Source organism: Aquila chrysaetos, chromosome 13 (assembly GCF_900496995.4).
Source record: "Aquila chrysaetos chrysaetos chromosome 13, bAquChr1.4, whole genome shotgun sequence".
NCBI classification, from domain to species: domain Eukaryota; kingdom Metazoa; phylum Chordata; class Aves; order Accipitriformes; family Accipitridae; genus Aquila; species Aquila chrysaetos.
The window spans coordinates 41723303-41736757 of record NC_044016.1 but is presented as its reverse complement, the minus strand read 5'-3'; the positions used below and the strand labels follow the sequence as shown (position 1 = coordinate 41736757).

The following is a 13455-nucleotide window of genomic DNA, read 5'->3' as shown; positions in this document are numbered from 1 at the left end:
GAGGAAGCAGCTTCCCCATCATCCTGCAAGCGGGGACAACCAAAACCTAATCCCTCCCTGCCACTCCCAGTACACGTAATCCTGTATGAAGGTCCAGCAGGTCCAGGGCTGGTGTCCCTGTGCTGGCAGCTGAACACGGAATCAAGATCATTTACATGCACCGTACGCTCTGATCAGCTGTTTCAGTTGTGCGAGGTTAGTAATCATTACTGCTGCTCTACTCTAAGTTAGAAGCATGCCTCTTGAGCGCTTGTAGTGCCAGGGTAACAACCCTTGGAAAGCACCAGTGAGGTGAAAGAGCTCAGCACCGCGACCTGATTCTAGCTAGAAGAATGGCAGCGTACTACAGAGATCAAATCTAAAACACGTTGAGAGGTGCTGAGTTTAAGCACTTTCAGATTAGGATTTCAAGTCCTAAGCACCACACACGCTTCTGTACAACACTCATGCATCTTTCACTCAAAGGCATTGGGATTTCCACCTCCCTACTTGGACGGGAACGCATCCCAAAGCTTCCTTGTTATGATCACCGGCAGGGACTTACAGCTCAGTCCTGGAAAAAGGGGGCAATTAAGGGATTTACAGATGCTGCGGCAAGCTGGGAGAGAAGGAGGGCAGGGCATTGTTGCAGGGACACGCCAAGAGGCGCTTCTCAGCCCCACAGAGGGGAAGCTAGCCCATTGGCCCCGGCTCCCGGGGCCCCCAAGAGCAGCAAGAGGAGCTGAGGGAACAGACCTCCAGCTCTCACCAACACAAAACCTCTCTGCTTTGTCCTTCTGGAAGATGCAATTGCTTCCACCCCTGGATGAGCGAGTTCAATGACATAATTAATTAGCACCAGTTGGAGGAGAAACATGAGCCGAGCAATAGGTTTTGGCACATGACCCATTTGCTGTGACAGCCAGAGGGGGGCAGAACTGCTCCACGGTGGCCGGTCGGCTATAAATTTAGAGTGATCATTACTAAGGAAACTTAAGACCTTTCCCCCCTTACTGTGAAGCAATCTACCTACAAAGCTGTGAAAGAGAGAGGAGCTCAAGCAATGCAGCACTAACTGCTCTCAAAGCCCTCACCCAGTTTGTCTGTGGATGTGATAATATCGGCTGGAAGGGAGGAGTCCAGATCTGCATCCAAGATGCCCAGTGGGTCGAGTTGTGCTACATGATGCCCTCGAATCTATGAAATGGGCCAGGAATGGAAAGGAGAACAGGTACCAAGAGGGAGAGGGGAAAGGGAGAAAAACAAAAGAGGGGAGGGGTAAAAAAGTTAAATTACATTAGAATTAATTTGCAGAGTAATTCTCACCGACGTTTGGAGAAACAGTTACTGGCGCATCATCAAAATTTACACAACTAATGCCGAGAGGATCAAGCTTTGCAATGTGATGACCCCTGACCTGGAAGCAACAACACAGATTAGTCATTAAAACAAGTTAGTCAAAGAGACATTCCTTAAACAACAACAAGAAAAAAAAAGACATGCAGTTTCCCTCTTCGCATTTTCTGCAGAGCCACCCCAATTTCTGGCTGCAACTAAAGCCTGGAGAAGTTGGGTTTACTTTCCACTGCAGCATGTAGGTGCGAGTGCCATCAGCTGCAAGAACTGCTCTGCTCTGCCTGAAGCCAGGCTTCGGCGGGGCAAACAGGGGGAAGGCAACCTCCTTTACAGCAGAGACATTCCAGAATTGAGGTCTGAGGTTCTCCCACCACTTTCCCAGTGTCCAATCCCAGCACCTCCTCTCTAGAGATGCAGTAACTCCACACTTATGGTTTCCTCCTAAGCATCATAGCAAATGAAGGGGCAGTTTTCCAGATTTTGGCAGATCTAGGTGCTCTCTTGCCAACATGGCAGAGAAAACAAGCGTTGCCACCAGCAGCAGTAGCTTCTGAAAGGCAGAGGAACATGCCTAAAGAACATGTGCCTGTCTGTGCTATCAGAGGTCAGCAGCTCACAGTATCCTTTTGGAGAGAGGAGCCTACAGCAGGACTTGGAGCACTCTTCAGGGAAGGGGCAGGTGTAGAAATACCAAAGAGCTTTGGCACCAAGAGAGACTTGATGATTCCTGGTGGCAGCAGTCAGGCCCGGAGTCACCATGCTGGGTTTGAATCCGCATCGGGAGCCACAGAGAATAATGAGAGGTAATGAGGAGTTTTGCTTTTCGCCTTCACAGGAGGAGGTGCCCACAGATGGACCGCAGCACATCTCGCTGGGCAAACTCAATTCATCTCAGCAGCCAGCACTCTCCAATTGGCAAGCCATGGTTTATTTCTCGACAGCTCCTGCTCTCGAAGCTTCAGGCTCAGCTACTCTGGGAGCAGGGCAGAAAACACTACTGCCATAGTATGGGGTGCAATGCCTTCTTGACGCTGTGAAAACGATACCTCCGGCCATCAAATCTGTTACCAGTTAGAAAAATCACTTGTATACAAGGGGATTACTAAACCTCGTGTACAAACCAGACATACTGATCTGACCTTATTTACCAGAAAGGCATTCCTATTCAGAGTATCCCAAGGGGATTTTAGGAAAGGATTTTTTTTGTTTTCTAGCCAAAGAGCCTGAAATCAGCCATCAACATTAAGGCAAACTGCTAAGAAAGCAGGGCCAGATGACAATGTGTCCCTGAGCACTGGTGGCCACACGGAAAGCTCTTCTTCTGGGCCAGCTTTGTCTGAGAACTATTTGCTTGTTCGTCTTGTGACAGAGCAGGGGGGCTAGCACATCATTTAGCAGTTGGCAGGATGCAAGTTCACCACACAGTTCCCCACAGCCAGGATGCTCTCACCAGGACCAGGAGGCCACATTGTCCGGCAAACAGCTTTGAGCTGGGGGTGCCCAGTGGCTTTGAGGTCAACTTGGCCGTTTGCAGGTACGCAGCAAATCCTCAAATCAGTGTGGTTGGAGCAAAGAGAAGGTCTTTTCCCCCATAGCAGCCATGCTGCTTGTTTTTCTCCACATGCAACACAAGCCGAAACAAGAAGCCCCCAGCCCAAAACAAGTCCACAGCAGATATTTGCAGCAAGCATCATGCTCTCAGGCCCTGATCCTGATAGGGGACTTCAACCACCCGGACATCTGCTGAAAAAGCAGCACAGCGAACTGCAAGCAGTCCAGGAAACTACTGGAGTGCATTGAGGACAAATTCCTAAATAGAGATGATGGAGAGCCCAACCAGAGGAGAGGCACAGAGGACCTGTTGCTCACTAATGTGGAAGAACTTATCAGAGAGGTCAAGACTGGAGGTAGCCTGGGCTGCAGCGATCACGCCCTGGTGGAATTCTCAATCTTGAGGGGTACAAGACGCATAAAAAGTAGAGTCAGGACCCTAAACTTCAGAAAGGCAAACTTTCGGCTGTTTAGGGCACCAGTGCATGGGATCCCTTGGGAAACTGCCCTTGGAGGCAAAGGAGCGAACGAGAGCTGGGAGATATTTAAAGGCATTTTTCTTAGGGTGCAAGAGCTCTCAGTCCTGACATGCGAGAGGTTGGACAAGAGAGGCAGGAGGCCAGCTTGGCTGAGTCAAGACCTGTTAGCCAAAGTAAAACACAAAAACAAAATGCATAAGCAGTGGAGGCAGGGATACACATCCTGGGGAGATTATGGGGATATGGCCCAAGAGTGCAGGGAAGGGATCAGGAAAGCCAAGGCACAGCTGGAGCTGAACTTGGCTAGGGATGTAAAAAATAACAAGAAGGGCTTCTTCGGGTACCTCGGACAACAAAGGAAGATGAAAGAAACCATATCCCCGATGAGCAAAACAGGAGACCTGGCAACAACCCGCATGGAAAAAGCTGACGTACTCAACAAATTTTTACCTTGGTCTTCACCACGAAGTGCTCTAGCCCCACCACCCAATTCACAGAATCCAAAGGCAAGTGACTGGGAGAATGAAGTACCACCTACCATAGGAGAAGATCAGGTTCGAGACCATCTAAGGAACCTGAATGTGCACAAGTCCATGAGACCTAAGGAGATGTGTCCAAGGGTCCCGAAGGAACTGGCAGATGAAGTTGCGAAGCCACTATCCCTCATATTTTAAAAGTCATGGCAGTCTGGTGAGGTTCCCAGTGACTGGAAAAGGGGAAAAATAACCTGCGTTTTTAAAAAGGGAAGAAAGGAAGAACCAAGGAATTACAGGCCAGTCAGTCTCACCTCTGTGCCCGAAAAGATCATGAAGCAGATCCTCCTGGAAACTATGATAGGGCACATGGAAAATAGAGAGGTGGTTGGTGACAGCCAACATGGCTTCACTAAGGGCAAATCGTGCCTGACAAACTCGGTGGCCTTCTACGACGTGGTTACAGCATTGGTGGATAAGGGAAGAGCAACTGGTGTCATCTGCCTGGACTTGTGCAAAGCACTTGATACTGTCCCACACAACATCCTTGTCTCTAAAGTAGAGAGACCTGAATTTGATGGGTGGACCACCCGGTGGATAAGGAACTGGCTGGATGGTCGCACTGAAAGAGCTGCAGTCAACAACTCGATGTCTGGGTGGAGACCAGTGATGAGTAGTGTCCCTCAGGGGTCCACACTGGGACCAGTTTTAACATCTTTGTCGGTGACATGGACAGCAGGATCAAGCTCACCGTCAGCAAGTTTGCCGATGGCACTGAGCTGAGTGGCATGGCTGATACTCTAGAGGGAAGGGATGCCATCCAGAAGGACCTGGACAGGCTAGAGAGGTGGGCCCATGTGAACCTCATGAAGTTCTACAGGCCAAGTGCAAGGTCCTGCACGTGGGTTGGGTCAATCCCAAGCACAAATACAGGCTGGGAAATGAGTGGATTGAGAGCAGCCCTGTGGAGAAGGACATGGGGGTATTGGTGGATGAAAAGCTGGACGTGAACCGGCAACTTGCACTTGCAGCCCAGAAAGCCAACCGTATCCTGGGCTGCATCCAAAGAATCGTGGCCAGCACGTCGAGGGAAGGGATTCTCCCCCTCTCTTCCACTCTCCTGAGACCCCACCTGAAGCACTGCATCCAGCTCTGGGGTCCCCAGCGCAAGAAAGACACGGACCTGTTGGAGCAGGCCCAGAGGAGGCCACAAGAATGATCCCAGGGCTGGAACACCTCTCCTGTGAGGAAAGGCTGAGAGAGTTGGGGGTGTTCTGCCTGAAGAAGAGAAGGCTCCAGGGAGACCTTACTGCAGCCTTTCAGTACTTAAAGGGGGCTTTACAGATGGGGACAGACTTTTAAGTAGGGTGTGTAGCAATAGAACAAGGGGTAATGGTTTTAAACTACCCATCACCAGCAGGGCTTCTTCCTGCCTTCCTACTCTTTCGTACCTCCATCCACTGTGCTGAACTTCCCCACGTGGACACACCACTGCAGCTACAGCCCTACAGTGACACCGGGGTAGGAAGGGAGGTGGGCTTCTCACTGCAGACAGCTTAGAAAAATACATCCAAGAGCAATCACCTCCCAGTGCTGCCATTCAGACTGAGGAAGTGACGGGAATGCAGAAGAGGTTACGGATTTTGCTTTCAAATCGCTGACTTGGAGCTGCTGCTTCCAACTCCATCAGTCACCACTTGTTTGAACTTGGCATCTGCCTGCTTGTTCCACCAGTGAGAGCTGCACAACCTTTAGAAACAGCTCGCCATGACCTGCCCAAGCTGGAGAGAGCTGGCAGGGTGGTCACCTCCATGTTTCTCCTCACAAACACGTCCCAGCTTCCCCTTCTTAAAGGAAAGCAGGGCAGTGCCCCAGCATTGATGTCGGTACCTCTGCTGCAGAGGTGGGCAGGGCAGGGGCACTTTCTTCAAGCCAGAGAGCAGGGCCAAGGCTGAGCAGACCTTTGGACTTGCCCAGTGCTGCAGTTCTTGCCTTAACCTGTGGCCTTGTACACTGGATTTTCCCCACATCTGAGCAGAACACAACCTGCAGCAGGTGCTTCTTTGCAGGAATAGGTGAGAAGACCATGGTCACACCTCCACAGCAGCTGGGGTTGTTAAATTCTCACCACAGCCCCAATTAGAGCCCTCACACTTGACAAACTAGAGTGCAACCAAAAGTGAAAGGATGACACAGATGTAGAAACACATTTAAATGTTCTCTTGAGTTAAAATATTGGCTGGCCATCCCCTAGCTGGAGGATGTTTCCTTCCTGCTCGAAACTTGTTTCTCCCAAAAGGCTGACTTTGGCAGCATCGGTCTGAGTTGCAGTCCAGCGGCACCATAGCCCTCTCCCAGGTCGCAAATCATAAGGAAATGTTTCCTGAACTTTTATTTTAGGACCTCAGGAGTTCTCTCGGCAACATGGGGAAAGCAGAATGTGTTTCCCACACCACCGCTGAGCATGGCAGGAGCCAACAGCGGAGGAGCATCATTCTAGAAGCCAGCAAACCACCCTGTGTGGAGAAGACCTCCCCCTCCCTGCCACTATAATTGCTCTGTTTGGGTGACAATAGCTTTAATCTTCCTATTGTCCAGCAAAGCATCAGCTGAGCTTCTGCCCCAACAGATCAGCAGCTCCTGTTAAAAACCAGGCAGCCCAGCACGCATCCTGCATGCTCTCCATGCAAAACATGTGCATCAACCGCACTAACCCCAGCCCACCTCAGCCACCGCATGCCCCTCTACAGTGGACATGCTCCTCCTCGGCGCAAAGCCCGTCTCCTTACCTGATATGCCCTGATGAGTGATTGCACTGCGAGATGGTCCTCCACCAGTTTATCTACGTTTGGCTGTGCTTGAACCAGGAACTGGGCTTGGGACAGCGTGGAAAGCCTGGTACTCAGTGGAGGGGGGCTTTGGTAAGCGGTGCCTGGAGCAGCTCCGGCATTGGCATTGCGAAAGAAGATGTCCCATGACTAGGAAAAGGGAAAGAAGAGAGGCGACAGGGTCATTACCCACGACCCAAACACTTCCTCACTCGAGGTTAGTGGGATCTCAGCTCTGTTGCCACAGTGGGGAGTAAAATCCCCCAGGGGCAGAGTTGCCTCCTGCCTTGCGCCGCAGCTCCATGCAGCTGCTGCTAAAGGCACCCACCTGCATTGGACAGGAGAGTACTAAAGCTCTCCCGCTATTCCAGTTACACCACTATCCTACTTTCCATTCATCTGGATTGTTTCTTTTGGCATGAGACCGTCCCCAGAGCCCCCCCTCCCTCGGCAGCAGTGCTCAGGACGGGACACGGGTGACAGCCCTCCCCTGGCTCAGCTCTCAAAACCGCTACTCTGAGCAATGAGCCCCAGCCTGGTCTTCAGGCTCTTGTTTGCGTCTCTCCAGGGCAGGAGGCTGCCCTCTAAATACCCACAATATTTTCTGAAAAATATTTTTGCCCTGTAATCAAATACACCTCTTCCTCTTTTCTGTGGTCTAAATGGCCTGAGACCCAAGTCCCAGCATAAGCTGTGCTGTCCAGCCCTCAACCAGCAATGGCTTTTCTCTTTTTCTGTCCCCTCTTCAATTTTTCCCCATCTTTTCAGCGACATCGATGCCAGTGCTATGCAGATACTCCTGTGCCAGCTCTCCCACACCCTTAGCAAGGCAGGTATCACCTCTGCCCCTGTCCCCCGCTGCAGATGGGCATTTCTAGGCATTAAGAAAACAAAGCAAAACTCCCCAAAAAAGCCCTGGACGGACTCATTGTAACTTTGTGGTAGTTATCCAGCACTGCCTGAAGAGCCCAGAAGCATCCCAGGCCAAAGCCAAGTTAATCTGTCTACTTGGAGAAGCAGCCACAGACCTGGGGAAGGGGAGAGACCAGCTGAGCAAAGCCCAAGCCACATCCTGTCACACTCCCACCCCTGCCCGTTTCCCACATGCCACTGAGCGATAGCAAAGGATGAAGGCAAGGCGGAGCGGCATCTGCGTGCCTGCACGTACCTGAGACACCAGCTAGAGCAAACAAATCCCATTGGATTTGCACGCTGGTTTCAGCCCAAGGGTCTCTCCACTGACTGGGAGCAAGAGCTCAGCACTGAGCATCCTGCACGCCCCTGAACCTCGTGTCTGTGGACAGCACCAAACCCAACCTCGGTGATGCAGAGATGGACGAAGCGCTGCCCAGCCAACCTCAGCGTGTTTAAACCAAGCCAAAAAGAGCCGTGAGAGCAGCTCTGGTGGTGGTTTGGAGCAGAAAAAGCAGCTTTTGCACCCTGGTAGCAGGGTGGAGGGAACTGAAAACCTGACCTGTGCCAGAGGAGCACCAGCTCTCCCCATTCCCTGGAGCTCCTCCGGCTGCAGTGCCCATCACATGCCCCAGGAAGCTATTTCCAGCCCAGATTTACCCAGACACCCCATCACACGGCTGTGCAAGGTGATTAAATTTAGAAACAGGTCATGCTGAAGGAACATAAATAAAATCTGGAACAATTTGGCACTGTAACTGATAAACAATAGCTCCCCCAAAGGAAAACAAAAAAAAAAAAAACCAAAACCAAAACCAAAACCAACCAAAAACCAAAAAGCAAAGACAGAAAACACCCGATCCTGTTCTGATTGCTGTCTGCTAAAGGAAATTTCAGTAGGAAAAGAGGGAGAGCTGCTTTTTGTACGATCCTCACTCCTGGCCACTGGTGAGAGCAGCCCAAGCCCATTCTCTTCCCCAGGTTCACAGAGCCGATGGGTGCCCCAGAAGCCATTGGCAGAAGCCATCGGCTCCTGCGAGTGGGAGGGATGAGCACCCCAGGATGGGCTCCATGCCCTTGGGATGGGGAGGAATCTGGCTGGCTGCTTTGCTTGGTGGTTTAAGGTTGTTTAATGTACTGGAAGATAAAGACAGGCAAGAGAAAGGGAGCATCTGCTAGCCCAGGGAGGGCACTGGCAGCAGTGCTGGGGGGACAGGGACAGAGCCAGGAGGCAGAGGTGTTGCCTTTACAACCTCTTCCCTTCTGACATTCAACAATATTAGCCTCTTGGAGATGCAATTTGCTTCTGTTCTGAAAGACAAAGTTCATTTTAAGCTCTCCAAACAAGGTGTGGCACCAGCTCCGTCAGCTCAGGCACTTTCGCTAAATGCCTTATTGCCCAATGTAATTACAGAGTATTTCAGGCTACCTGACCGCAGGCTTTGCCCCCGCTGAAGGCTGTGGCCCTGATAAGCACTATAAAAACATCAGCTTTCAAGCTGCTGATGTGGTTTTGAACTCAAGAGTATTTGAGGGCCACCCCAGGGGTTTCTGGTGACCCGTGGAGGTGCCTCTGGAGCTCACATATCCCATGGGAGAGGCTGAACAGCCCCATCAGCGTTATCCTGCTTTATTGCGGGAAGGTCTTTGCCTTAATCCAGCACTTGCCGAAGGTAACAGCAGTAATAAAGGTCATCAGGTTATTCCCTTCCGACCCTCTCTGTGCCCACGGCAGCCCTGCAAACACTCCTCCGCCTCTTATACCCTGTAGATATACACACATATAGTGTATTATACATATATATATATAGGCTATAAGAGAGCTCAGTTTTACCTCATTTTTACCAAGAGGACACAAAGCAGTATCTCCCTGCTCTTAAGTGCACAGGCAGCCCCCAGGTCTCAGCACGCTAAATACTACCAACCCCAGGTCCCTGCTGTGACTGTCCCACAGCCACACGTCCCACCACAGCCGGCTTTCCCAGCGCTCCTCTGTGCTGCTGCTTGTGCACTGGCAAAGCAGGATGGGAGAGCCAGCTGACCGCAGCAAGCCCCGATAGTTCAGGCTTTAGAGGGATTTTGAGCTCATTTCTGAGAGCAGAACACACCACACGCTTCTCTGTCGAGAACAGCCCCAAAACAGCTCACCAAGCGAAACCAGCATCTTTCACTTCGTTTATCAGTCTCAGTTCCTGGAGAAGGGTGTGGACTCAGACTGCTATGTCCCAGCCTCTGCCACAAAGCCAGCTCAGAGGTCAGGCACACATGGCAAAGGGAGAGGGGCAGGGCACCTCACATTGGGCTGGGGCTGCTCCAGGCTGGGAGCTGCACAAAGGAGACGTGGCCTCTACCTCTGGCTCAGGCTGCATCCCTGCTTCTTCTCCTGCCGTGGACTGCAGGGGACAGAAAGCACCAACCAGACCTGCTCCGCACGGTTAGCAAGCCAGGCAGCACCTCCTGCTAGCAGGGAGAAGAGGAGGAACACTCAGACCTTAAGGCTGGAAGAGGAGAAGCCCAAACCAAATTTACGGCAGGTAACCTTTGCTGAGAGTAGGGGGGCAAGCAGCGATGGATCGGTTTGTGCTCCACACATTGTCTTGCCCCTTATCACCATAAACAACGACCTTCAATTCTCTGGTGTCATCGCTTTTGAAGACGGGGGATGAAACCCAAATGCTTCAAACTCTCAAGCGAGACTTCTACCAAATTCAGCCTGGGCCCCTATTTGCGAGCACAACTGCAAAGGACGTGGCCAAGGCACCTCCTGGGGCCAGGCACGGGGTTCTGGCCTCACTGAAGACTGTGGGCTCCTGCCGTCGTGTCGGTGAAGCTGGGGTTACACGGCATGGTCGACACGCATTGTGGTCATAAAACCACTTTCAATACAAAAATCAAAACACTAGCATATTAAGAAGTCCATGTTAAAGACAGTTTGATGTACATACATACAGGGAGAGCTGTATGCCTTTACACCAGTTCAACCTAAACACAGGGGCTGCTGTTTAGGAAGGCTAAACTTGTCACAGATGTATGACTGTGGGTATCATCTACCTGCAGTCAAAGCTCTCTGGCCACCTGCCCTGAAGCAAGCAAGTTGCTTGGGGTCCCGAGGAGATGGCGTGGGCTGTGCACAGCATGGCTAGCAGCCAGCGCCGTACCTGAGTTGGCAAAGAGCGGGGAAGGAGGAGGGTGTCCCCGCTTCCTTGGGAAGCGGTCCCAGGAGTAAGCAGCACTGATTCTGCGGCAGCTCACCAGCACCGACCCCCCACACTCTCGCCTCCTCTTTCCCCAGCTCTGCTCTTCTTTGCTCATCAGACTCAGAAACTGGAGTTTAGCTGAAGGACTGCACACAGAAGAAAGCCTAAAATAGCTTTTTTTTTTTCTTTTCTTTTTTTTTTAATTTTCCCTACTCTAAACAAGCACTTAAGTATATTCTGCAGTTTAAGCCACCAGCGTCTGCACGGAGGAAGTGAATTCATTTTGCTCAGACGGGACAGTCGTGCCAGCTGGAGGTCTCGCAGGTTTTTGTCGACAACAGCAAAGAAACCGCAGCTCTTCCCTGGCTGAACGTCTCGCCCTCACCAGCGAAAAGCAGCATGGCAAGTCGCAGCCAGTCTCTGCTCTGTGCAGGGAACAGATAAGCCACAGCCAGGTCCATGTGACAGCCTGGTTTTTTTTGGGAACTCCACCCTCGGATCTGACCCTACGTCTAACGGGATGGAGGCCAACGCTTATCAGGGACGGGGGGTGACACGCTCCACTGCTGCTTCAGCATCATGCCGGAGGGGACGCAGGCTGACAGGGACCACTCACAAGCCAAGACCAGGGACGGCCACAACCCCGATCCCACCACAGCAGCTCGGTGTCCCCATCGGGGACGGGGTGAGCCATGAAAAAGTGCAGAGAGGAGACAGGGGCAAAGCTAGGAGCTGGGAATGGATCTTGGCGATTCCACTGGAATGAGTTGGGATCCACCCAGGAGAGACAAGTCAACAGCAAAAACAGCAGAAGCCACAGCAACGGCCAAGTGCATCAGTAAGAAACAACGAAGTCCACGCCAAACCTCAGGTATCAACCCTACCAGAAGTTTTGGGACCTGGAGCTGGATTTCATAGGATCACAGCATGCTTTGAGTTGGAAGGGACCTTCAAAGATCATCTAGTCCAACCCTCCTGGTCCAATGCCCTTTTTGCCAGGCAGGACACCAGCTTGATTTTGTTTAAAAAGCAATCTGTAAAACTTGCTTTTTACATTACTAACATCACGTTCACTTCCTGCCAATGACAAGACCCTGCTTCATTTTCACACTGCTTTTCCTACCGCCACAAACCATTCCCAGCCACACTGGAGGCAAAATCTTGTATCAACTCCTGCACTGCTTTCTAAGCACTTAAAAGTACTTCAGGGGACACTGATTTCCAGGGGCTACTAATACATACTTGCAATTCTTCACCATAAACATTGGACTGGGGGCCTGGAGAGGTGGTGGGAGCTCTACTGTTGTAGGTGCTTAAAACTTGTCCGCACAAGGCCCCAAGTGACCTTGTCTAGCCACAAAGCTAGATGTCACCTCCAAGCTGGATGCCACCTCCAAGCCAGCCATGCCGGGGCAGAGGCTCCAGAGGCTCCTTCCAACCTAAATTCCCCTCCAGTTTCTTCAGCCAAGCAGCATGAGGACTCCCGTACAGCACTGCATGCACTGCCTACCTATAGATGAGCTGATGAAGTTACAGGGGCTACGTTAAAGAGGAGATGAGACCAGAGGAGATCCAGAGGTCTGGCCTCAGGATCCAAATACACTTCCCAGCCAGCTGCCCCAGTTAGTCTTGATATTTACTCTCACACCTGCTCAGAGCAATGTTCAAGACTGAGCAGGGTCTGTAGATCAAAGAACTCGTATCAAACCGTGAAGACTCTTTGCCAAAGACACAACTGTGCCTGTCACTGGGACAAGCAAGGTGTAACCCTTGCTTGCTTTTAAATTAGACTACAGCATTTAGATTTATGGCTTTTCATTCAATATCCCACCTCTGAAGGACTGGACTGCACCATGTGCGTGTGCTTGGGTAGCTTTCAAGTCACTATTTGACAAAGGGCACAACCCAAACCAATATACTTTGTGTTTTCCGAGTCTGTATTGCTTGGCTTAGCCACCCATTTGCCTCAAAAGAAGCATAAAGTCAACATTGTTTGTGAAAATTCAGCTTTAATCCTACCTTAAGACCTTTACAGCACCCTACAGGCTGTGCATTTTTGGATGCGTGGGATTGGCACCATCGAAAACACACTCAACTGATGCAAGCATTGGGGCATGAGATTCCTTACTCACCCTTGACTGCTCATTTAACCCTTGTGTCCTGGCTTGCAGACTGCTCATGTGCTATGGAATAAAGAAAATCCCTGCTCTACATCAGGACATGTACAAAATGGTCATAAAAATCCCCTGGGTAACGCTGAGACTTAGTCACTACAGGAACATTTTCCTTGTGAAACAGTGGGGATGGGGAAAAATGCAGTCAGGTTTCAGAAACTCTCCTCCCAGCTGAGCCCTCACCTGCTGGAATCTACGTTAAAGAGCTGGCCTTCCTCTTGCTGGAGGGGCATCAGTAATTCAGATCAAGACAGACCTCTGCACATACTGCCCACGGCCGGGTTGTTTTCCCAATTTTAAGTTAGGGAGCAGCTGGTGGGAATCCCTCTGGCCACCAGACCCAGTCCCCCTCCCCAGGCTGCAGATCAGCAGTCTGGCTTTATGCACAGAAGCTCAAAGTCAAGCTTAGCTACAGCCCATCTACCCCAACATGTACCACCACCTGTGCCCAAAGCAAAAAGGAAACCAGTCAAGATGTGGAGAATATCCTCCCTGCCTCCCCCCCA

General features: G+C 51.1%; 1 protein-coding gene across 7 annotated transcripts in view; it reads right to left on the bottom strand.

Annotated features, from left to right (window-relative positions):
- OGDH (oxoglutarate dehydrogenase) overlaps positions 1 to 13455 on the bottom strand; it is a 35542-nt gene that overhangs the window by 18127 nt on the left and 3960 nt on the right. For 2 of the 7 annotated variants that reach the window (XM_030034885.2, XM_030034887.2), the window contains exons 3-4: positions 6628 to 6816; positions 1306 to 1396 (exon numbers count right to left, since the gene is read on the bottom strand). In XM_030034885.2, the coding sequence (XP_029890745.1) occupies positions 1306 to 1396; positions 6628 to 6816 (280 nt within the window). The other 5 variants (XM_030034884.2, XM_030034886.2, XM_030034888.2 and 2 more) reach the window with 4 other exon arrangements.